Here is a 27,602-nt window from a genome sequence, read left to right as displayed (position 1 = left end):
ATATACTTTTAAGACTATTCAAACAATCACCAGATAGTGAATTCTAAAACTTAAAAGGAGAACATGAATAACTTTGATCAAACTATACAAAATGCTCTCAATAGACTGCACAACATTACTCATATATAGATGGTCCACAAAATGCTCTCATATACAAACAACAAATTGCTCTTAAGAGCTGCTTGTAATGGATAGTTCATCCACGTAAAATCTTCACTAAATCCTATAATGATACCGGACAAAAGAAGATGAAGAAATTTTGTATTTGGTCTTAACCATTTTAGTAGCTACATCACCATTGTAGTAGCAGGAAACAGTCTATCCAGTAGGGTATAAACGCCACCACCCAGTAAAAGCGCACCGCTGCAAAAGCAAACATATCATAAGAATTCAAATTCACCACAAAGATAAAATAAAGAAAGTTTCTTTAAGATCGTTAACTGCTTCTTGCATCAAAGACATCTATCTGGATAATGCCCTGTAGGGGTTATTCTTAGGAGATGTAGTTCCACCTAGGGATCCATTTGGTAGGCTAGGTTGGGTTATTTGTCAACCCAGGCGACCAAAGAAATGAAGCATCAGCCCAAACCCAATCAAGCTCACAGAAATCCCATTTCCCAAACTTGAAAGCAACTCAACTTTGTATTTTTGGCGCACATAGGTCATATTCTGAGGAGCTGTGCTGGATCACATAAGTCTGCTTCGCTTGATGCCTTGATGGTGCCTTTTTTTTTTTTTAATTTTTTATTTTTATAACTAAGACACTTAACAGAAGATGCATCCATTTTAGTAAATATACAAAAGGGAAGACATTACACTAATATCAATTCAAATTGAGTTCAAGTTGCATTGGGATAAGGGTGTAATATATTGACTTTGGTTGCATCAGAATGGCAACTAATGTAGTCTCAGGGTAAGCTTCAGACTCAGTAGGGTTCTTATAGCGACAAACTGGGTCTGACCCAACTTGAAACTTGGTCCTTCAAGGTCAAATTCAATTCAAATATGGAACATGGCTGCTGAATCCAACCAACATAACAGGTTACTTCAAGTCAGTCTAGTCCAGCCAAACCCAAGCTGTGACTTTGGAACCCTAAAATATCATCTTAATGAATGATTAATCCTGCAAGCCCCAATATAGGAGTGACATAAATTTGCAAAATTTACCAAACAACGAACAGTACATAATACTGTTTCACATTTAAATATTTGGGTTTTCAGGGAAAAAACACTGCACTCTTCAAAGTCCTTAAGATTATGCTATCACTTAGTAAATCATACCTCACAGGATTAATCCAGGCTGACAACCTCCGGAATGAAAGCAAGTTCTGCATAAAAATCAGTTTTATGTCACTGAAGAGACAGGATAATAAAGTCCAACAAAACCTAACAATTGTGGTGTATTTTGGCATTCCATCCTTCTGAACTAGTTCTAGCAGCAGAGGGAATGCAAGCACGAAGTGTATTTAACAATGACACAGTTCTTAACTGAAACACTTGTTTCCAACTGATGTCACAGTTTAGATCATGAGAGAACGTAGTTGACAGTCGAAAGTGTATCTAGTTCAGAAAAGTTGAGATTCTAATATGGGTTACAAACCTGTAAAGCACCAGCAAAAGAAGCTGCAACTAGAAGTGGAGCAACGTAGCCAGTTGTATATGTCAATAATAAACTTCCCCCAATAACTGGGTCCTGACAGAAAAATGCTTCAGCTTACAAGCCAAAGTTAAAGATAATATCCCTTTGAGTGATCAAAGGAGAAACAGATGTGCATTAATGAGAAAAAGAACACATCAAGACCTCTGTATTGCTGGTCATTAGACAACAACTAATGCAAAAAACATCAGTGAGAAAATGTAGTGCAAGCTATAGAGAAATTCAGAAAATGATGAATTCAAAGAAATATTGGCAATCTATCTATCTATGCAGTGTACAAATTGCCCAAAAATAGAACATCCAGTCCATGTGATTCAGCACTAGAGATAATACAGCACAGATATAATGGGAACAAGATGCCTTGGTTGCACATACAATGCAGGCTTAGCGTAAATTCATCGGCATTTCCATGATCTTGATTACAAATATGTCCAAGCTCTGTTATGAAGGCAACAACACTGATATGGGAAACTCGTGGTCATTAATAACTTTTATTTGATCCCAACTTTCTGATTTTGATTTTGAAAGTGAGCCTGTGTATACCTGCTGACAAATGTGTGTCAATATGTATATAGAGAGAGCATAAGGTAAGGAAATAAATACAAAATTAGAATTATAACTAACAGGATTTTCCGATCATTTAATCCCAGTAATATTGTAAGATCCTTAAAAAACCCGACATAAGGTTGACTTGTCATTTAATTGACAGCTGCAGCAATCATAACCAACAAACCTCAACCTGACTATTTAAGGTATATTCATGAAACTCTTCTTCTTCTTCTTCTTTTTTCCCTTTTTTTTCAATTCATTCTGATGAAGGATTACATAAATCTGTCCATGTAACAGTTGTTGGGAGCTATAATTTAGAATGTCCTCAAATCACCAATACTCGGCCTCTAGTCCAGTCCAAGTGATATTATTCTTGATCAATCACTTTTCACGGCAATCTTTTTTGCATCAATGCTTTGCTCATTCTCATTCTAAGAAATGTTTACAAAACCAGTATGAAGATTCATGAGTTCTTGCAATAAGCATTAACTTGACTATTTAAGGTATATTCACGAAACCAAGAACTGCTGAACCGGAACTAGACGCCGTGCCGGCCGGCCAGTGATATGGTTCAGTACCGGTGCATGCAGGGCCGAACCAATAGGGCAAAGAAGGGGAGAGGAAGAAGAGCGGAAGAGAGAGGAGGGGGGGGGGGGTAGAAGGGGAGAGAGAGGGTCTCCAACGGCCACCGGAGGCCATCCGAGTTCTTACTGAGCTTGGTAAGGGTGGAAGGAGGGAAGGACCGAAAGAGAGAGAGGAGAAGATCCTCCTTATCAGATGTCTAAAAGCCATCAGAGGTCTCCGGACGGACGGTGACGCCACCGCGACATCTCTGATGGCCGGCGAGCGAGCGAGCGACGAGGACAGCCGAGGCTAGAGGAGCCGAGGAGGGCCTCCACACCCCTCCGCTATGGAACAGGGTTTGCCCCTGTTCCATGTTGGTTGCCGACTTCAATCGAAATTATAAAAGAATAAAATAAAATACGGAGAAGTCGGCAAGTTGCCGACTTCGTGCGATAAAATCGAAAAATAACACGGAATAGGGGCGAACCCCAATTTCGTAGCGAAGGGTGGAGGCCCTCCTCAACTCCTCCAACCTCGGTTGCCCTCGCCACTCGCTCACCGACCATCGGAGATGTCGCGGTGACGTCGCCGTTCGTCTGAAGACCTCTAACAGTCTCCAGACACCAAATAAAGAGGGCTCCCCCTCTCTCTCCTTCGATTCTTCCCTCCCTCCACCCTTACCAAGCTCGGATGACCTCTGACGGCCTCTTCCTCTCCTTCTCCCCCCTCTCTCTCTTCCTCTCTTTCTTCTCCCTCCCTCCGAGATGGCCACTATTTCATTTTCTATGCCGGAACCGGACCAATTTTCTGCTGGTATGATTCAACACGGCCTAAACCGTCCAATTCGGGACAGTTTGAAAAACTCTGCATGAAACTCTTTTTTCTTCTTTTTCATTTTTTTGCAAATCATTCCGATCAAGGATTATATAAATCTGTCCATGTAAAAATCATTGAGGGCTATAATTTAGAATATCCTCAAATCACCAAAATGCGGCCTCTAGACCAGTCCAAGCAATATTATTCTTTATCAATCACCTTTCATGGCTATCTTTTTTAGGTATCAATACTTTGCTCATCCTCATTCTAAGAAACATTTCCAAAACCAGTACTAGTGACCATACTGGTCAGGGATTGGGTTGGTATGGTATGATACCCTACTATACCAAAACACGTTATGCAACACCATATCGGTACCTCCAGGCTTCACCCAAAAGAGAAAGGGAGAGGAGGAGAGAGAGGAAGCGAGAAACAAGCATACCTCTGGCCTCCAATCGGCAATCTCCAGCCCCCAATCCACAACCTCCAATCTCTGATCTATCATCTCTAGCTCCTGAACCATGACCTGTGGCCTCCAGTCAATGAGATCTGCAACCTTTGGCCTTTGACGGGCTTCATTTGGATGGAAGATGTTAAGGGCGATTGGTGGGGCTGCCAGCAGGGGACAATGGGGCGAGAGCAATCAACATGGTTGTCGTGATGACAATGTGGTGGTTGGAAAGAAAGAGAGAGGTGGTGACATGGCAAGAGAGAGGAGAAAAAGAGACATGATGCTCATCATTGTGTCATCCGCGGTGGCATTGTTGGTGATGGAACCCAAACCATAGCAAGGGGAATCACCAGAAAAGGATTTGCGAGACAGAAAAGGAGTTGCAAGAGGCTAGAAGATTACGAGCCAATTTTGACCTGGGACTGAACCGGGAAGCTGAACTATCTCAGTTCCTAGCTGGTCCAATTAAACTTTGGTTCTTAGTATGCTAACCATTGCTTCATAATATTTTAAAGATTATATAAGATATGTGGGTCAAGCATGTGTACATGCGTCAAGCTCGGCCTTTCGTTCCTATTAGAGGCGAGTCAGCTCTAGCTGATTTAGATCCTAGCATAATAGTGAATCACATCTGGAAAAAGCTGAGATATAATAGGACATTCGTTTTCTGATCTTGCGTATGTTATTTAGATTGCACAAATGATAGTACACATGCAGGTGAATGACATAACGACCCTAATGAAGATGATGATACAGTAAAAGAGATCAAATATTCAAAAGCTGAATCCCATTGGAAGACAAGCAATAAAATGCAAGCATAAAAATACCAATTGGTCATAAATTACTGATTAGAAATTTTGAAATATTTTAGCAACATAGAATTTAACGAATTCTAAAGAAATGCAAACCATGCCATGATTATGTAATTTATTTTGCAATACCCTGGATGCTGCCACATATCCCAGAAGTGTAGCAAGGACAGGTGTACTGCAAGGTGATGCAGCCAACGCAAATGTAAGACCAGCCAAATATGCTTGCACACCTGAAAGTAAATTTTTTCAAGAAAAGTTATAACAGATCTGGGAGCCAAAAATAACAGACCTGTGAACAAAAACAAATAAATAAATAAAGCAAGCTCTTTTAACTAAACTTTTAGCAAAACTAATATATGTTAAAGAAAGTTTCATTACTAGAAGGGAAGTTAGCTGCAGCAGAACGAGGATCAAAATTGTTAAAGAATGAGGGAAGTTGTATTTCAATTATCTGCACAAAAGAAGAACCTGATATAAGCAACATGATAGTACAACAGGATGAGATATATCTAAAATGTAAAATAATGATGATAAGAGTGATTGATCTTGAATTGGAACAACTGATAGTTGGCTTGCATAAAAATTAGGAATATACATCTTAAATAGCAGATCGACAAAAGCAAGTCATAATTACAGTATGATTTTGGGATAATAAAGTCAAACATGAAATGCTGATGCAGCACATTATCTATCTTTGCCAGGTAAAAACATGCCATTTTAGTTAATAGCTGATTTGCAACTGTATCAATTTATATCCATAGACATGGAAGTATGGAACTAATATGCATATTTGATTTCACTATTTTTGAGTTATTTGGAAGAGACAAAAAGCTTTCTGGAGCTGTTAAGGTTACTAATATATGGAGTTCCACAGGAATTTAACATTTTAGATAAAACTCAAGAAAAGAAATCTCAACTTAAGTGATCAATTACAAACATTCAAGTAAAATATTAAAATCATCAATGCTATACATGTATAAGTTGAGAGATTACCTATTATCTTCTTTGTTACCAATAACAAAAAAACTTGGGGTGCTTTAGACTTGCAAGCAGTAATTTTATATGTAAAAGTTGTACTAGCATACCATTGCAAATATAGAAGCAAATCTGCAATTCCACAAAACCAATATTGAGAACAATACTGATATGCACTAGTTTGGTATTGTACAGTATGCATCTCATACCGAGATAAGCTTTCAACATACTTTCTCACTTCTGCCATGGTACCACTAAAAACCAGGTAGTACAACATGGTTTTACTCGATTCAGACCGGTACGGATCGGTTCGGTTTACATACCGAACTAAACCTCGGTATCTTACTAATATGATATGGTATGGTCAGTATGGATTAGTATGGCAGACCTTGCTGCGAACTTTAACATATGCACATAGAAGATTACATTCTTCAGAGTTTTCATGTATCTTTATATTTACATGGAAAATTGCAAAATTTTTTCTTAGAATATAGTCTAGATGTCAATGAAGCAACTTAAGCCAACAGGGAAAACATGAACATATATAAGAAAGCGCTTCCTTTTCAGTTGTGGAATTACCTCCAAAAGATTCAATCCCATAACAACCGCCAAGCCTGAAGCAGCAAAAGGAAGTCCTTGTCCTATTTGACCATAGGCTTTTCCAGCAAAAGAAGCAGCAATGCCAAGGATGGCTAATGTTGTTGCCAATCCCAATGAGAAAGCAACTGAGTTCCCAATTATCTAAGGAGAACAAAAGCAAAAAAATCTATTTTAAGAACTAGATAGTGAATAAATTATCTAGCCCTATCTAGGGAACCAAAACAGATCATCATTCATATTCTACATTCTAGATTGATCGGAGATGGAACAAAATTAGAAATTAAGCAACTTTTTATATAAAGTTTTGTAATGTTATTAAGTATTTAAAACCTAACTATTGTATTGCTTAAATAGGGTTAGCAAAAGGGGACTCAGATCATGTGCCGCCTGTTGTGTAATGTACACATTCCCGCAATTATCTAGAACTCATAGCAAAAATGTTAAGACATGGTATTCTATGCTACAAAGACTTCAAAAAATTTACATTATTTGTTTTTCTGGTCATAGCAACTACTTTATTATATCTTCACAAATGTACGCATGTAACTACAGGTGTCCCGTGCATAATGCATTGAAGGGTTAACTTATGCCTAGTAAAATGTTTGAACCATCCTGGCATGTCATCATATGGAACTCAAAACAGAAAGTACATATTGATTGCACTACATGCATCCAAAACAAGCTGCAAAACTTTAAGTACTAATGGACCACTTAACACATGGAAATGATAGAGAAGAATGCCTTGGTTTAGTATAGGGGTGGCAAAAATTAACCAACCTGGGCCGGATACTGGCTCAAGCATTTCCTTTTTCAGTTGGGTATGGGTCAAAAATTCTAACCCAGATAAAATTCAGGTTGGGTTTGTATTGGAATCTTATCCTGACTTAGGTCATAAGGATAGGTTCTGTCAAGGTTTTAAATCCTTTGTGATGGAGTTATCCTGGTTTTCTAATGGAATGAGGTGTGCTGCCATCCTAACCCATCCCAACACTTGGCATAGGAGATGTCCTAAGATATGCCGACTAGGATGCTGGGATGATCAGGACAGCCTTTTCTCGACACATGAGATGTAATCCCATCTTGGTGTCTTGTAGGACGTCCTGCCAGGATTCGAATCCTTGGGTTCTACTAAAATGGTTGGTTGGGACCGTTGGGTTAGATTGAATCTATGAGCAATAGGATTCTTTATTTTTTGATGGAAGTTAATGGCTACCCAAACCAACAAACACCTTAGGGGTTTCCAAAGAATATTTAACCACAGGACCCACAATGCACTCACTTTAATTCTTCTCTCACCATGTAACCTAACCCATGTGCTCAGTCTTCCACCACCATGAGAACTAAACTCATGCATTCTGAATTTTCCTTCAACAGTTGTAAAACCCTTTTTCTTCTAACGACTGTGAGATTGATTCATTAGATTTCATTTTCATCTTCTCTCCTCCTCTTCATTATCACATCTAGAGTAACTCAATCCTTGCTTGGAGGAATTATGGAAGCTGACACATATATAGAATCTTCAATCTTTCTTTATACCAAGCAATAATACCAGTCCATCTATCCGGTATACAAACACTCTCTAGTTTTGTTTTAGAAGTACTGTTTTTTTAAAGTTTAGCACCTAAGCTGTTTGCATTTTTTTGGTTGCTATATTGTAGTTCTTTTAACTGCAATGTAACACTCCATTTTTGGTTTGGCTATAAGCTTCTTTTGAATGGAATGCTCTTTTGGTTTGAGGGGTGCTTGTTCATACTTGGTTTTCAGTTTGTTTCCTTGAATAAGTTGGCATTAATTATCCATTAAAAAAATTACTAGCCTATTTGCATGATATCCACATACATGCTTTACCATGTATTTCCCTCCATTTATGCAAATCATTTATGTGCTTTGTTTTCCCCAAATAATTGAAATTTCTCTCTCTGTGCTGATAATGAGAATGGATGGTTAATTCGGCAGTTATGATATGATGGTGGGTTAATATCACATTTTTATATTTGCATTATCAATGTCGAGATGTTCCAAATTAGTTTACTTTTTCTTGTTGTATGGTTATGTCAAAACATCTGAGCTAATTGCAATTGATGGTGCTGATGTAAGTGCTGGAGATCATGCAAAGGCACAGAACAGTTCACAAGCTTACAAAAGATTTTTTCTGAATTTAGGAATATTTTGATCCAATGGGGAATGAACCTGGTGATAAACCAAGAGCAAAGTGCAAAACTTGCCTAGCAATGTATATCATAAAAGGTAATTATAGAACAATGTATCTTAAATAACATATTGATAACTGTAAGGAGACTTGTGAACACAATATACAACAGATGATCTTATCCACCACTGGGGATATGATCTTTCAATCTTATCAGTTCAATGAGGATGTCTTTTGCGAGGCAACGAAAGTGGCCATGGTCCAACATGAATACTCATTTCAGATTGTTGAACAGGATGGCTTGAGAGCCATATTTAGTGTTCTTAACCCTGAATATAAGCCAATCACTAGCAATACAGCTAAAGCTTGCGTGCTGAAGCTATATGAGGAGAAAAATATATTAAAGGAACTATTACAGTAAATTTCTGGTAGAATTAGTATAACTACTGATTTATGGACATCAATCACAATGGATGGATATTTGTGCATTACCTCTCATTCATTGATCATAATGAGAAATTGCAAAAAACAGATTCTGACAGACACAAGCCACTTCCACATACTAGAATCACATGTGCATAAATAATCTCCAAAATGTTAAATGAATGGCACATTGAAGAGAAGTTGATATCAATAACAGTGGATAATGCATCATCAAATGATATTATGAAGGATATGTATAGGATTCAACTCAATTCAAAAACAGGTTTACTTGATGGGCAGTATTTTTATGTGTCGCATGGTGCAGATATCCTACATCTTATTGTGGAAGATGGCTTAAAGGAGGTAGACTCACACATATAGAAGATCAGAGAGCGACTGAAATACATTATCCGTGTTTAGTTGGGATCATGAGAAGGAGGATGGATAGGGTTGGAAGGATGGATGGCCTTCATCTACCATTTAGCTCAAAAAATTTTAGGAAGTATAGATGAATAGGAGATATTGCCCATCCATCCTGACTATCAATTTACATCCTCCCAAATTAGGAGGATGCAAGGATGGAAGGAGCAAACAAGGGATGGATTTCTATATTGACAAAATTATCACTCATTAAATTTTTTTAACAAAACTATAACTTCACTTTTTCATTCATTTTATCATATATATTTTTATGTTATCTATACTATTAATCCTATACTATTAATTTTATTACTAATTATTTTAATTTTAGTACATAATTTTCATAATTATAATTAAATAATTAGAATTATCTTTTATTTTCTATTTATATTTACTATTTTTAATTAACTGTTTGTATAAAATTAAATAACTATTTACATTAAATTATAAATTAATCAGTTATTTACATAATTAATATACATAAATAAATTAATTCATTAATAATTAATTTATAAAATCATTAAGTTAATTAACTTAAATTAAACCTAAATATTTATATAATTTTAATAAAATTGTAAATTATAAAGTTTATAAGTTTATATATTATTTTTTTAATATAAATAAGTATTATAAATTAATAATAATATTATTTGTTTAACGAAGAATAATTTAGTAAAAATATCATACAAATATCATCTTTCTTTCCTTTCAATCCTCCTATACCAAACAAAGGAGGCAATCATTCCTATCCATCCTTCTATGCGTTACCAAACACATGAGAAAATGGATGGAAGATCCATCCTTCCTCCTTTACTGATCCTTCCTTCAGTCCACCATTCGTATCAAATAGAGGGTAAAGACTTGGAAGTTAGAAAAAAAAATCTATAGATTTTATCAAACCAATTGAATATTGATAATAAAAAGGGCAGAGGCACAATTATCAAACAATATGGAACTCTAAATTCCTTGTGGTTAAGAAACCCTTTTTTCATCATCATGCTTTCCATCACTTGATGTTATGAGATTCAGACTACAGTAATTGCACATCTAATGATGAATGGACTAATATTGAAAAGCTATAAATTCCTTAAGGTTTTCTAAGATGTCACAAACACATTTTCAAGAACATTGTATCCCACTTCAAACTTATTTTCTTGTGGTATTTGAAAGTTCAATCATGTCTGACGGAAAAGCTGAAAAGCAAGGATGGTGCGGAGAATCGATGCAGATTTTAACGGTACTGGAAGCAATGCCACATTTGCCATTGCAGTGATTTTAGATTCTAGATACAAGCTGAAAGCCGTGGAGTCTGTTTTCACAAAAAATTATGGCGCTAGAGCTGCAGAGTAGACTGAGATTGTGAAATAGAAACTTTATGCTCTCTTTGACAAGGACATGAGTCACTTCTATAGTTGATAAGGCTTCAAATTCTGCTGCAATTACATCCTCAAGCCGTAATGGAAATGGGGATGATAAAATGGAGGTAACACAGTTACTCCTTTTCATTTAGGTGCATTATTTAAGCATAACATTGATAATTTATATATTAAAAAAAAAATTTTATCTCAATATATATATTTGCTATGCAGGATTATGGATCGTTCGAGTTCAAATTCTACTTGTCATAACAACAAATCGTATTTGGAAGAGCCACCAATGTAGGGGTCACAACGGGTCGAGTTGGGTCAGATACGAGTCAGGTCGGATTTGCATTGGATCAAAAATTTGTCAATTCGAACACGACCTGTTTATTAAATAGGTCACAAATTCATATCTGAATCCGACCTATTTATTAAACAAATAACCGATCTGACCCACATAACCCATTTATTAAACATGTCAAGTCAAATTAAATGGGTTCAATAGGTTAAGCAGATCAGGATAAATAAATCAGAAATAGATTAAGCAAGTTTTAAACAAGTTAAATAAGTTGGATTATAACCTGACCTAATTATGAAACAGGTTTAAAACGAGTTAAACAGAACAAAGGATTCAACTTGAACCCAACCCATTTAATAAACAGGTTAGATGGATTGACCCATTGATGACCCAATCCATTTATGTCAAACCCAAATCTATTTAAAGTGGGTCGTTCGTTGGTTGGGTTGATGGGTCAGGTCATAAATTGCCACCCTACAATGGATAGAAAACAGCAATTGGATATTTTACAGTAGCAAGATCATTTTTTGGCTTTCAAAACTGGCTCATGATATTTTACCAATCCCTGTCTCCATGGTGGCTTCAAAGGCAGCATTCATTGTAGGTGGAAGAGTATTGGACCAATTTCACAGCTCGCTTAAAATTTAAAAAAGAAAAAAAAAACATTGAAGCTTTCCGATGCACCCGATATAGGTTGTTTTAATTGCAAGGTAATTTTAATATTTTAATTTTGATGTTGCTTTTGCTTATCAATTATTCATTGATTTTATTATGATAGTTTAGAAGTCAAAACATATACCTGTTTTTTGATTTTTCTTCTGTTATAACAGATAAGGGAGGAAAAGAAGTTGATGAGTCCCTTGACATTGATATGACTACTTCTGCACCTAATGATTCTAATGGGATTGAAGTGTATGGTATCCATTGCCTTATGATCAAAAATTAAATTAATTACGTTCTAACACAGGTTTCTTTCTTTTTTGTTTCAGTGTTCAAAATCTTGGGGAGAGGAGAAATAGAACAAGATCAAGTGAATTCATTGAAGATCCAGCTAAAATGAAGATATTGTTTTTCAAATCAATTTGCAATGACTTTAGAGTTTATTACTTTGACTAATCTGATTGACTATTGAATATTGATGAACTTACCTTATTGGTTATGTAGTGGGATTTGAACTTGATATTTTGGCCAACAATATTGAACATTATCATGATTTCTTTCCCTCTCTACTATCATCTCGGTTCAGTTGCTTGCTTTTGTTATTGATCACTCAAATGGAGGTTGATTTATAACCATGATTGATCAAGAATTGGTTGAATCAAAAGATAACAATTAACAAGTAATTCACCAATTACCATCACACTAGGTCAAAACGGGTTAGCTTGGGCAGTCAGGGGGGTCAGGTCAGATCAAGTCAGGTCAGATCATATTAAGGTTAGATGGGCCAAATTTGGGTTGTACGAGTGGATCATAATGCAGGTCACATGGGATGAGCTGGGTTAAGGGAGCCGACTCATTTGTGGGCTCGGTTCAGAGATTTTTAACCTGATCTCAGGTTGGGTAAGGTATGGATCAGGTTTTATATTGAAGTACTTCTATCTTGGCACAACTCAAACCCAACCAACCGACCCCTAGTCTAGTATTAGTTGAGCAAAATCAAAAATAATATGCAATATTCATTTCTAGGGTGCTTTGCCTCTTGAAGACGCCACAAATTCAGTTTGCTCCCAGTCTATATGACTCTACGCATGCATGCACATAATGGATCATTCAAGAAAAGAAGCACCAACTCTAGTCTTACCAAAATGTGCAAAGTTACAATAGGACAAGAAAATTCATTCTTATTGATATGTATATTTCAATATCAAAATTTATTCTGATTTATATAAAATGTTCATACAAAATGTTTTCATCTATCAAGGGCTTTCTGAAGGAAAGAAAAACTGTTTTTCTTCAGATAGCTCAGATTGCATCTAAAAATTTTTTATTAATCTACATGAATAAGGATCAAATCCTTACCTGATTAGCAGCGGAATCCGAGATCAAATCTCCAAAAATCTGAAACAATCCTTCGCGGAGGCCTGAAAGTGCAGACCCTCTACTTCGCATACACGCCAGACAACGCAGGAAAACGGGATGAACTCTGATCAAATCACCTTTGCAACTCAACCAAACGAGGAAAGAGAGGTGCTGGTGTGACACCCCACACCAACAAGGAAGACGCCCACAGGAGGGCCCACGGCAAGGGAGAAGGGGCGGCACCAAAGGGGAGATGCCAAGGAGAAGAAGGAAGGGCTTCTCTCTTCTCATGCCTCTCTCTCTCTTTCTCTCTTCTCTTAATCTGATTTGTTTGCTATGCATCCATAGGTAGAGACCCTTTCTATTTATAGATAATTCCCATGACGCAATAAGTATAGGACTCCTAACTCAAACATGCTTTGAATCAGTTCAATACTCATGAAAGGACTCCTACATGAGATAGAATTGCCATCACATATGACAACCACATTGCACCCAATCCCTCACCCACATGGGACGCCCATAATGAGAAAACTTCCAGGTATTGGTCGGCTCATAAGAGAGGGCAATCCTAGTGCAAGTAGGATTTCTTATATCTCATCCAAAATGGATCCGATTCGAATCTAATTCGAAGCTGGTTTGAAACAATTTCGAAAGGCTGTCAATCCCAAACTCTTTAGGATTTTTGTACCAAATCTAACTTGAAATTTTGGACCCAATCAAACCTAACTAATTCAGATTTAATCTGAAATTAATTAGCACTTAAATCCAATCTTTCATATGCTCCATGGATCATAGATCAGAAACTGTTCATCTCCGGGATCGAACCTGAACCTTATGTGTAGTGCTAGCTAGACATAGTCAACTCTTCAATCCCGTTTGACCCATAACTTAATTCTCAATCAAGCTAGCTTATATGTTCAATCAAGTCAAGTATTTTCAAATTGGATACATAAACATAAGCCAATACTTTTCTACGGTGTCTAACTTGTGTGTGTGACTCTATAGGTTCAAACACTAAGTCGGTAACACAGGAATCAATTTCTGCACTAATTGAGATACCATCTAACAATGATTTCCGACGTCTAGATAGGTCAAATTATCGCAAAAAACTATTTCAGAATCCATGCACATGATTACCGCATAATTCATCCTTTTAACCCTGAATGCTCTAGGATGGTCTCAGGTTAACTGTCAACCGAGGTTACTTCATCTACATTATATTTCAATCTTTCAAATCCATCTCATAGATTACCTTTACCAAGGCTTTACTTAATTGAAATATAGTGATACATCAACTCCAATAATCTGGAGGGGTCAATCCCATCTTGATCCACACAGACTTCGCAAATACTTGACTGTACCCAGTAGCCTTTCGTCACTACATTAGAAATCTAGATAGTCTGACACCAAAGCACAGTGAGTTGCTTGCAAGTCACTATGGTGATCTCAAGTCTGAAGAACATATACCCATGTGCTTCGCGAGCAGTTCTTAACAGTAGAATGCTCAGCAGGTGAGTCACTTATTCAGTGACAATATACTCTTACATCTCACCTGTATGCCATACCAGTGTCACCACACTCCTTGATTAAGAGAACAACCAACCCATATGGCACACAACGACCTCCACTCGATAAACGTCATCATCATGTAATGACGTATTATTTGATCACGAATATGTTTAAGAACTATACGATAAATCCTTTCTTTATCGTACACTAACATAATTCTAAGGACTTCATCATAGCACAAGAGTTCGAGGAAGATGTAACTTTGAGATGAAAAAATATCAGAATAACTATTATTCATTAATCAATAATTCATATATAAAGATGAACTCAATCGTCACACGATTGATTTTAAGACATAATTTCTAATAACTCTCACTTGGATTAAAGCCAATCGAGAGAGTATCTTATACCCATCTTCCATTTGAAGTCATCGAACTTTTTGATCCCGAGAGCTTTAGTAAAGGGGTCGGCTAGGTTTTCTTTTCCGTCGATCTTCTGAAGCTCGACGTCACCTCGGTTCACGATTTCTCGTACCAAATGATAGCAGTGCAAAATATTTTTCAGTATCCGATGCAGCATTGTATTCCACTTCGCATATAGAATTGGCCACAGTATGTTGCTTAGAACTCTTTCAGCAAACAGTCCTCCATTCAGAGTAAATACGTAGCCCGATATGCTTCTGCTGTCATCACAATCTGATTGAAAACTGAAATCAGTATATCCCACAAGTTTCAGATCAGTGTCTCCATAGATAAACCATTGATCTTTAGTATTTCTTAAATACTTAAGAATTGCTTTTACAATCTTCCAATACTTCTCATCCGGATTAGACTAGTACCTACTCACTATCCCTAGTGAATAGGCTACATCCGACCTCGTACACATCATAGCATACATGATAGATCTCATTGCCGAAGCATATGGTATTCTACTCGTACGCTCTCTCTCATCAGGAGTTGTCGGACGATCCTTCTTGGAAAGAATAATTCCATGACCTATCGGAAGATAGCCTTTCTTGAAATAATCCATGTTGAACTATTTCAACAAGATATCGATGTACGTGGATTGAGACAATTCAAGCAATCTTTTAGATCTATCCCTATAGATCTTCATTCCTAGGATATAGGATGCTTCTCTTAAGTCCCTCATGGACAACTGTAATGATAACCACAGCTTTACACTCTGCAAAGTCGGGATGTCATTTTCTAGTAACAGTATGTCATCCACATACAGCACAAGAAAGATGACTATAGAATCGAAAGCCCACTTGTAGACGCAAGGTTCTTCTCCATTCCTAACGAAACCATATATTTTGATTACCTTATCAAAATGTATGTTCCAACTCTTAGACATTTGCTTAAGTCCATAAATAGACCTATTCAGCTTGCACACTTTCGACTCATTTGTGGATGTAAACCCTTCAGGTTGGATCATATACACCTCTTCTTTCAACTTTCCATTAAGAAAAATAATTTTGATATCCATCTGTCAGATCTCATAATTTAAGTGTGCAGCGATAGCAAGCATAATCCGAATGGACTTGAGCATTGCCACAGAAGAGAACGTCCCGTCATAGTCAATACCATAATATTGATCGTAATCCTTGACAATTAGACGGGCTTTATAGGTCTTTACCTTTCCGTCCGCTCCTTTTTTTTATTTGAAAATCTATTTGCACCCTATAGGTTTTATCCCTTCGGACAGATCAACTAGTATCCATACACCATTGATCTCCATGGACTCCATCTCGAACTTCGTGGCCTCAAACCATTTTTGGGAGTCGGACTTTTGCATGGTATCCATATAGCTAATCGGATCCTCATCGTTCTCATTAAGTTCAATGAGATCACCGTCCTGGATCAAAAAATTGTAGTATTTGTCCGGCTGACGCGGTACTCTACCGGATCTCCTTAATGGTGCTTCTACTAGCTCTGGATTCGACTCTCCAATCAAATCCAATTCTATGGGTCGATCTTTCCACCTCACGAATTTCATCAAATTCAATTTTATAAGCATTAGTTCCTTCACTAAAGAACTTTTTTTCCAAAAAGATTGTCCGACTGCTGACAAACATCTTTTGTTCTGCAGCGAAGTAGAAGCAATACCCTTTAATTTCGTTTTGGTACCCTACGAATAAGCATCTATCGGACTTAGGTCCAAGCTTATGTCTTTAATCGCTTGACATAAGCTGGACACCCCCAGACTTTAAGGTGTGAGAGCATCGACTTATGTCCAATCCATATCTCATATGGAGTTTCATCGACAGACTTGTTCGGCACCTTATTCAAAATGTAGCAGGCAGTTTCTACAGTATATTCTCAAAAGAAGATTGGCAGACTCGCAAAGTCCATCGATCGGATCATGTCTAACAAGATTCGATTCCTCCTTTCAGACATCTCGTTATGTTGTGGTGTTCTAGCAGGGGTCCACTGTGAGAGAATCCCATTCTCTTCTAAATATGTCAGGAATTCACTGGTGAAATATTCACCACCTCGGTCTAACCAAAGGATATTATATTCTTTCCAATCTATTTCGCTATTTCAGTACGGAATCGTTTGAATATTTCAAATAATTCTGACTTATGCTTCATAAGATAGACATATCCATACCTCGATAGGTCATCTGTAAATGTAATGAAATAGTAGTATTCTCCTCTGACACTTATGTTCATAGATCCGCATACATCAGTATGTATTAGACCTAGGACATCGCTGGCTTTCACCTTTTTTCTTAAAAGGTGACTTAGTCATCTTACCAAGTAAACAGGATTCGCAGGTAGGCAATGATTCACAATCATCTATTTCAAGGACACATTCCTTGATCAACCTGTCGATCCTATTCTTGTTCACATGACTAAGTCTACAATGCCAAAGGTAGGATTCACTGATATTATCTAATCTAAGGCGTTTGCTAGCTGTGTATATTACACTAACAGACCGTAATATTATGTATATGCCATGTTTTAATTGTTCACACATAATTGCAGTATCATTCATAATGATATCAAAAAAATCATCCTTTATTATAAACTTGAAACCAAATTTGGCCAAAAGACCTACAGAGATGACATTCATCAAAAAGAAGGGACAGTAATGACAATCATCTAACATGACACTACTGGACTCGAAGACAAGCTGCAAAGTTCCCAAGATCAGAACTAGAACAAGACTTCCATCTCCAACATTCAGGAACCGCTCGTCCTCTCTAAACTTTCTACTTACCTATAGTCTCTGCAACGAATTGCATATATTAATCGGACTTTCGGTATCCAATACCCAGATAGTAGTATCACAAACAGAGAAATTACAAGAAGTTATCATATAAGTATCTTGTAAAGCAACCGCTTGTTTCTTTCTCTTGTTCTTAGACCTGTTTGGGTCAAAGATGACTATATAAGCAGCACAATTCCTTTTCCAATGACCCAGCTTCTTACAGAAGAAATACTCTGCTTGGCTCTTGTCAACTTTTAATATTTTGCTCTGCTTAGGATCGACAATATGGGATTTCTGTACCTTTTTCTTCTTTCCTCTCTTAGAGGATCGACGCTTTGCAGTGAACCTCCCACTAAATTTACTGGCTCCTTCTGGAGCTGGTGATCCTTCTCAAAAGTTTGCAGTAACCCTAGCAAATCATGGTAGTTCACCACAGGCTTCGTCATTCTATAATGACTAAGAAAGAGTAGGTAGGATTTCGATCGCGAATTGAGGATAGCATTCTTACCTAACTGTTCATGCAACGGAAAGCCAAATTTGCTAAGGCGTTCAATCTGCTCAATTATATACAATATATGATTAGTGACTGAAATCTCCTCTTGCATACGAGCATTGAACACTGCGTAAGAGATTGTGTCGCTCCGCATCCTCAGGGGTGCCGAAAGACTTATTCAACATTTGAATGATCTCCTCTGACTGTGTATCTTCGAACTTACAGCTAAGTTCGTCGTTCATAGCTGTCCTCATCACACAACGTACAGTCGTGCGGTCATTGAGCCACTTCATGTGTCTCTCGCAGCACAAGGAGCGTTGGTTGCAAATTCTTCAGATGCCTCATCCATAAGGACATATAAAATCCTCTCGTGTTCCAAGATGATTTTCAACTTTCGATACCAGCTATCGGAGTTAGGTACGGTGAGCTTGTCACTGTCTAACAGCGAACGGAGTAGTGTGTTGGCCATAACTGAAAGAAAAACATAAGCCTATTAGTATATGAATTACTTTTTAATCTCAAAGACATGGACTTTAGTCTAAAGATCCTCCCACTATTTTTAACGAATTGATAGGCTCTAGTTCCAACTCGAGAAATTACATTAATTCCTTAGCGGATACTAGAATCCATATAGACTGCATGTAGACCCGAGTGTGACTTAGCCAACTCTAGTGCATCCATGGATATGTTCTTAACTAATTATTTCTCCAAATAATTTCTAGCAATTAGGTTTTGCCCCAGGCTTCTCTTCAACAGGCGTGTGGCGTCTCTACTGAAAATCTTGGTTAGATCCAACCATTAATATGACAATATCAAATGCATCCAACAAATGGATGTCTAGACCCGAGTGTGGCTCGACTAACCTGAGCATTGATTTGAACATACATCATGATGGTCATATGATGAATGATAATTCCAATATGTAATAGACACCGAGCATGTGGCGCCTCCAATGCCTATTTGAAATATTGGACTCATCACGCACCTTAATGGAAGGCTATGACCAAGTTATCCTATAACTCTATCATTTTATGGACCTAATAATTTAGAGAATTTCATTTCATTGACCTAAGAATAAGAGAAGAAGATGACCTGCAAGCTGCAAATCCTCCCACTGACTTCATCAAGTCATGCAGGGGACTAGACATAAGCTGATCTAAAGACACCTAAATCAGTCACACTGATTCATCTGAATGGCATGGATCTGCACGAATCGACTAGTGATTTAATCAAAACATAATTTACCATGTCGGCTAGATAAGTGAGATCAGTGGGAAGGATGTGCCCTTAACTCACCGTAGACACATCTAGATGAATAGCTCTCAATTAAAAATCACTTGATCGAATCTGCCAAACTTACCTTAAACACCAACTGATTAATTAATTTCGATTTGATCCATAAGAGGATTCGGGCTAAACCACGGAGCCATGATCATGGTCCATTTATTAGGGTCAAACACATAGACTTGATCAAACTTCAACTATTGAGATTGATCTAGAAAAATTCTAGAAAAATTCTGATCTAATCTAATTCAACACTTGATTAAATTTAACAAATTTTTCTATTTGGTCCATATGTGCTTCTAACCCTAAGTCTAACTCATTAGAAGGACCTGATTCAAGCTAACCCATTGCCCATCGATTTATGTGGTGTCTTTATGATCTTCAATTCTCAAATCTCGATCATTCAAACTTAATTCAAAATTAAGTGTGTAACACGTGTGTTTCAGTCTGTAGAACCATCCTACCAGGATTTCAGGTGAAGCATACCATATGTTTCAATTCATGAAAATAAATTTTCATAATATGTTTAATAATTAAACATGCATACGTATGATCTAAACTTCATACATACATCTCATACATCATGACAACTTTTAGATCAATACCGCTTACATCTTATATAACACACTATTCAGATCTAAAAGAATTTTATATCTGAATTTTATCTTGTTGTAATGAATTATAAATCACTCTAGATCTAATCTAAACATATTTATGATCAAAACAATTCATAAGAATCTGTTCACTTTTCTTCTTCATAAAATCGGATCACAATAACACCCCTACACATCATAAGAAAACCCATCGAATAGGTAAAAGAGAGATTAATCTCTTCAATCTCCTATGACCGGATGGTCTGATAATCTCATCAATCCAAATACTAGACTACTAAGATTTGAAATCTAATTTCATATATAATTACATCAACATGCAATTATTGCCAAAATAATTTTATGTCATGAATATATCCTTGATCTTATCAATTATGTTCTTCATCTAATCTAATTAGGTTCGATGCATTATATACATCATATCAGATCTGAAACACATCTTATACTGATTATTAAATATTAATTTCAGATTTGATATCATATATAAAATCAATTAGATGCAAACATGAATGCATAAGGGATAAATTTATGATAAAATCTGTTTTCGTGCAGTGCTGAATTTCAATAGGATTCAGATCTAAATATCCATTGAAACGGATTCAATTCAGATCTGAAATAAGCTCCAGTTCATAATGAAAATAACAACATTAAAATTCTGTTAAAATAAATTTAAAACAGATTTTAATTCACATTGTTATTCCATCAAAAATTCAATAACAGCAAACTTCTGTTATAACAAACTTATAATAATCTTAATCAACAATTGATTAGGCTCATCTAATCCAATCAAAATTAGATCAAAAATTTTATATAAACAGATTTAAATCAGATTTAATGTCTAACATAAAATCCTAATTACATACAATATGTAATTAATTCAGAAAAATTCAGATATGCATGCATGAATCAAAGGCCTGCTCTGATACCAATTGAAAGGAAGAAAAACTGTTTCTTTGCGGATAGTCCAAGTTGCATCTAAATTTTTTTTATTAATCTACATGAATAAGGATCAAATTCTTACCTGATTAGCAATGAAATCAAAGATCAAATCTCTAAAAATCTGAAACAATCTTTCGTAGAGGCCTGAAAGTGCAGATCCTCTACTTCGCATACACGTCAGATAATGCAGGAAAGCAGGATGAACTCTGATCAAATCACCTTTGCAACTTAACCAAACGAGGGAGGAGAGGTGCCGGTGTGACACCCCATACCAGAAAGGAGGACGCCCACAAGAGGGCCCACGGCAAGGGAGGAGGGGCGGCACCAAAGGGGAGACGCCAAGGAGAAGAAGGAAGGGCTTTTCTCTTCTCACGCCTCTCTCTCGCTTTCTCTCTTCTCTCAATCTGATTTGTTTGCTATACATCCATAGGTAGAGATCCTCTCTATTTATAGATGATTCTCATGATCCAATAAGTATAGAACTCCTAACTCAAACATGCTTTGAATCAGTCCAATACTCATGAAAGAAGGATTCCTATATGAGATAGAATTGTCATAACATATGACAACCACATTGCACCCAATCCCTCACCCACATGGGACGCCCACAATAAGGAAGCTTCCAAGTGTTGGTTGGCTCATAAGAGAGGAGAATCCTAGTGCAAGTAGGATTTCTCATATTTCATCCAAAACATATCCGATTCGAATCCAATTCGAAGCTGGTTCGAAATAATTTCGAAAAATTGTCAATCTCAAACTCTTTAGGACTTTTATATCAAATCTAACTTGGAATTTTAGATTCAATCAAGCCTAATTAATTCAGATCTAATCTGAAATTGATTAGCACTTAAATCCAATCTTTCATATGCTCTATGGATCATAGATCAGAAACTGTTCATCTCCGGGATCGAACCTGAACCTCATTTATAGTGCTAGCTAGATATAGTTAACTCTTCAATTCCATTGGACCCATAACTTAATTCTCAATCAAGTTAGCTTATATGTTCAATTAAGTCAAGTACTTTCAAATTGGATACATAAACATAGGCCCATACTTTTCTACGGTATCTGACTTGTATGTGTGACTCCATAAGTTCAAATACTAAGCCGGTAGTACAGGAATCAATTTTTGCACTAATCGAGATACCATCTAGCAATGGTTTCTGACGTCTAGATAGGTCAAATTATCGCAAAAAAATATTTCAGAACCTATACACATGGTTACCGTATAATTCATCCTTTTAACCCTGAATGCTCTAGGATGGTCTCAGGTTAACTGTCAACCAAGATTACTTCATTTACATTATATTTCAATCTTTCAAATCCATCTCATGGATTACTTTTGCCAAGACTTTACTAAATTGAAATACAGTGATACATCAACTCCAATAATCTGAAGGGGTCAATCCCATCTTGATCCACACAGACTTCGCAAGTACTTGACTGTATCCAGTAAACTTCCATCACTACATTAAAAATCTAGATAGTAAGGCACCAAAGTACAGTGAGCTACTTGCAAGTCACTATAGTGATCTCAAGTCTGAAAAACACATACCCATGTGCTTCGCGAGCAGTTCTTAACAGTAGAACGCTCAGCAGGTGAGTCACTTATTCAGTGACGATGTACTTCTATATCTCACCTGTATGCCATACCAGTGTCACCACACTCCTTGATTAAGAGGACAACCAACCAATATGGCACACAACGACCTCCACTCGATAGACGTCATCATCATGTAATGACGTATCATTTGATCGCGAACATGTTTAAGAACTATACGATAAATTCTCTCTTTATCGTATACTAACATAGTTGTAAGGACTTCATCACAGCACAAGAGTTCGAAGAATATGTAACTTTGTGATGAAAAAATATCAGAATAACTATTATTCATTAATCCATAATTCATATACAAAGATGAACTCAATTGTCACACGATTGGTTTTAGGACACAATTCCCAACACTTTCAAGATAAATATATGCAGATCTTAGAAGAGAGTTAGAAGGAAAAGAAATGGAGATTAGCAATAAGATTTATCAATTTACACAATTTATAGTTTGCTTATTCATATAGGGGATTGTATAGTGAAATAGTTTGCATTTCATGTACAATTTAGTAAGTAACAATGGATCATACTAGTTGCTTAAGTTTCACCTGACCTATAACTTCAATATTATTAAAATCAAGGTTTTAAATCTCGAGGGACAAGACTGTCTCGATTTTCCCATAAAAAGAGATATGCTGCCAGCTCACTTCATCCTGACTTGGGACAAAGAGATATCCCAATCAGGATACTGGGACGCTAGCGGAACGATTTTGTCCCAACACATGGGATGGTATCCCGTCCCCATATCCTACGAGATGTTTTGCTGGGACCTAAATCCTTAATTAAAATTAAAGGATGTTTATGTTAGAACAGTGTATTTGGCTAAGTTTGAGACTACAATAGATATGCAAGCCTAGGATTCTCTTAACTATGTCTTTTAATATTATCAAATCAAATACGTCTGCCCTGTTAGATTTTCAATTTCATTTTATTCTATCATTAAACTTAACTACCTTGACAGCATATCCTTTTTCTTTTTTACACTAGTGAATGATTTAAAAATATCTTAATGCTCTTATGAAGAGAAATGTCCATTTTGAGATCCATTGTTACCTCAGCTCGTCTTTTTCCAGAGCCAAAAGCCCCTGAAATATTTCCAAAGCAATTATGCATCAGGAAATACACATAGTTGCTTAAGTGTTTAGAAATTGCATGATTTAGTAGATTAATCATATGTCTGAGTTCATAATAACTGTAAGTACATACCAATGTAACCTAAAGTCAGTGGCAAAACACTTAATGTACAAGGGGACAAACTAGTTACAAGTCCTGCGCCAAAAATCACTGCTACACTGCAAAAGACACAAATAAAACAGAATGACAATGGAAAGTAGAACCAACTTATTGGTGATTAAATACTGATCTGCTAATGTGGATTCATGATATAAGACTGAACCTAGTGAAACTGAGGGCAGACAACTGATCCTGAACAGCTGCATTAGCCTCCTGTCCAGCTGAATATAAAAAACCTCCAAGCCAATCTCCAAGATTTATGTCAGCCAGAAAAGGGATGGATGCTCCATTCTGATTCAAAAAAAAATAATAGCTTAATTACTGATATTATTTACCAAGTGCTGTAATAACAGATATAAATGCTAAGCATATATACTATAAAATAACATGTATATATACTATAAATTAAAATATAATGAGTATAACAACCTGAAATAAAGAGAATATATTTTCTGAATGGTGTTAAATGGTACAGAATTATTTCATGAAAGTGAACAAGTGTGTAAACATATTACCCATAGCTCAAATATGTTCAAACCTAAATTTTTAGAACATCTTCCACACTGTCCTCCATTTTTTTCTTAGTGTAAGAATGAGACACAATTTCAACAGAAGGCACCCATCAAATATAATGCATAGCTTTGAACGCATTTAATCCCAAATTCAATAGCCCTGCATGATTTAATTAGCCAACACCATCTTAATCTATGATTCAGCATAGTTAAACCATGTATTATTATATGGATAAAATGCTGAAGGAAGATACCAAGAATGTTACAACTAGAGGAGTAAGAAGATGGACAAACCAAAGAATCTTAGTATATCTCTTCCACAAGGTTAACATTTGAAGTATCAAGGATAAAGTAGGACTGGGACCTCAAAAAGCAGAACACATTCTTCTCTAAATCATATTTCAGTTCTTCATTTGCAAAAATACAGATAAAATGAAGTCTGCTAGAATGTATTAGCAATTGGATTAATCAAATGCCTCCAAGAATGCCTTTCCTTTATGTGAAATAACCATATAAGTTGTCTTACTGAATGATACATATGAAAAAGGGAACTCCGTCAAAATCAGAAGATTGTTTGTCAAAATTGGAACACTGATTGATTGGATTAATCAGCCTTTAAGTCCCTGCAGAAATGCAGCACAACTACACAACCTCTTGTCTGTTATCTTTAGAGTTACACTGATATCCTATACCAATGTATTGATGAGATTCATTAGCCATTTGCATGAACTGGTGCAGCATTTTGAGTGGTCAAACAATATTTGATACGATTAAACAGTATTATGTTAAGTTTTCCTCTTTAAAATACCAAGTTTCCAAACTGTATTAATACAGAAGCTTAATTGAAAACTCAATCTCAAGAATTCAAGTATGATCAAGGATGTCAAACTTGTCAAATTGGAATTTCATGCTTGGGTAGAGACTTGTAAGGAATGCTCACAGTTTAGAAACTCAACTATATTTTGATTTTCTGCCTTGATTGCACAAAAAGCTAATGATGGTGAAGGGCACAAGATGGATGCTATTACACTTGGAAAATGGCTGTCAAATATAAATACAGATGAATTTATTTCAAAGATGAGCAGAGCTTTATAGCCTTCTGGATTGGTGGTGTACCTCACTTGCTTTTAGCACAACGGCCTCCCCTCTTACAGGTTGCTTGAAAACCCTTAGTCATATTGCTGGATTACTTTAAGTACACTGACCAGCCTTCTTTCCCTTCATCATCCTAACCCAGCCCGAAACTATTTTTAGAAGCTTGCAGCATGATCACAATAGCAATATGAAGTCATAGTTTGAGAGGGCTTGGGTAAACTAACAATTTCTGCAAGCTAGTAGAAAATAGGGTTTTACTATTTGCTCCCAGAATTCTCGATGGCAACATTATTTAGAAACTACAAATGTTAGTTGTCATCATGTGTCAGATACTTGGATGCTAGGAACACTCCATAACACTTATTGACACTTCAAAACATTATATATCATTACTACAACATATTAGTTTTTGGCATTTCCACATAAAAGCTGTCAAGAGTAAGTTCAGTAAATGTTTCATCAATCTTATAAAATTATGAAATGGTTTTATTCAATGTAAGCATGCGAAGACGTGCTTTTACATGCATGTCCCCTAAAAAGTTTCTTCAATCAGGTTTCCAAATTGGGTTCTTCTACACATCCGGACATTTGGCACTCGTGTCACATGACCAATTTACATTGCTGTATGGTGTAGGGCTGCCCCAATTGCAAGCACAGCCATTTCCCATCTATTAGCTTCGAGAGTATCATCACATGGTACCAAGATGGTGGAAGTTCATGATTCATCTGGGATGCGGGTTTTAAAGTGTGGAGATTCTTGACTATCGTTCATGCTGACTTAGCTGTTGAGAATGCTTTCTAAGGCAAATTAGCTTTTATTTTGCCAACCAAGTGCTCCAGTGTCTCTGCAGTTGTCTTTCCTGTCTTTCATCATTATTTGAATCTCAATTCTTTTGTTTCAGGGTAGACATCTTGCTTCTTGAATTCCAAGGATCAAGTATTTCAATTACTGGTGCTTTTGTTCAGCCTTATGGATTTTTTGCTCCAATTATATTATGTATTGAGTGCTTCCACATTTCCTCTAGAGAAGTCGAGTTCAGTTGTATCTCCCTTTGTTAAACTAGTCTCATCTTAGTAGTTATCTGTATGAGATATTTTCATCTATTGTTAGGGTAGAAGAAACAATTTGAATGCATAAATAACCACCGCATGTATATTCATGTGGAATACAGTAGGACCAGAATATATATATATATATAAATGGAGGCTGTTAAGCCACCTAATTTGTACGAAGGAGAGAACCAGAATCAACTGTTAGCAAATCTCTTACCAAGGCATGTTCCAGAGGCAAGGCCTTTGCAGCATCAATTGCAACCAAACTCCCCGCTGGAAGCAAACCACACCAAAATATGAAAACAGGCCTTTAATCGAACACATTGCAAGCACTAATTTACTATTGGGTTAAGTCCTCCACAACTGAGAACACATATATAAGCACCTACAAATAAATAACAAATTCAAAATAAACGAGTTCATGTAAGAGAATAACGAAGCTAGTTCACCTGTAAAAGTGGCGGCCCATATAGGGGTAGATCTGTTGGGCATTTTGACAAGCAATTCGCGTTCCATTTTACCTGAGATAACATCTTGTTTCCGTTACTTGATGTTCGATATGGAAAAGAAATCCATCAAATGATCCAGGATAGTTGCAGGGCATTATATTGCGGGCATGCGCGCGCGCGTGTTCGTGTGCGTCCGTGTGCGAGAGAGAGAGAGAGAGAGAGAGAGAGAGAGAGAGGGGAGCTTGCCAGGGGATTTGAGCTGGCTTTTGAAGGCCGAGAACTTGGTTGGAGCGGAGAGGAGAGGCGTGCCCCAGCGGCAGCAGCTCACACCGGAAGTCATGTCACATATGCTTTCCACTTCCAACCTTGCGGAGTCGTGGGGTTAAGAAATAGGAAAGAGAAATATCACAGAGAGAGAGAGAGAGAGAGAGAGAGAGAGGTTGGGTGGGGGGGCAGTAGCCCGTGAAGCAGAGCTCAGATCAGGATTGTCCGCATAGAAATTTATG

At 36.8% G+C, this 27,602-nt stretch overlaps 1 protein-coding gene across 1 annotated transcript; it reads right to left on the bottom strand.

Moving 5' to 3' along the window:
- Window positions 1–103: 103 nt before the first annotated feature.
- LOC105045583 (cytochrome c-type biogenesis ccda-like chloroplastic protein 2) lies at window positions 104–27,564 on the bottom strand. Its single transcript, XM_073258167.1, has 12 exons — window positions 27,343–27,564; window positions 27,097–27,168; window positions 26,865–26,920; window positions 24,151–24,278; window positions 23,961–24,046; window positions 23,808–23,839; window positions 6,404–6,565; window positions 5,228–5,300; window positions 4,979–5,079; window positions 1,601–1,693; window positions 1,282–1,328; window positions 104–363 (listed from the first exon to the last, which is right to left on the bottom strand). Exons 1-12 carry the CDS (start codon window positions 27,434–27,436, stop codon window positions 288–290), a joined length of 1,020 nt encoding a protein of 339 aa, XP_073114268.1. The 5' UTR covers window positions 27,437–27,564; the 3' UTR covers window positions 104–287.
- Between the last annotated feature and the right edge of the window lie 38 nt (window positions 27,565–27,602).

The sequence above is a fragment of the Elaeis guineensis genome, chromosome 5 (genome assembly GCF_000442705.2).
Source record: "Elaeis guineensis isolate ETL-2024a chromosome 5, EG11, whole genome shotgun sequence".
In the NCBI taxonomy this organism is placed as follows: Eukaryota; Viridiplantae; Streptophyta; class Magnoliopsida; order Arecales; family Arecaceae; genus Elaeis; species Elaeis guineensis.
The sequence above is the reverse complement of the archived record's forward strand: the minus strand, read 5'-3'. Positions and strand labels throughout refer to the sequence as shown.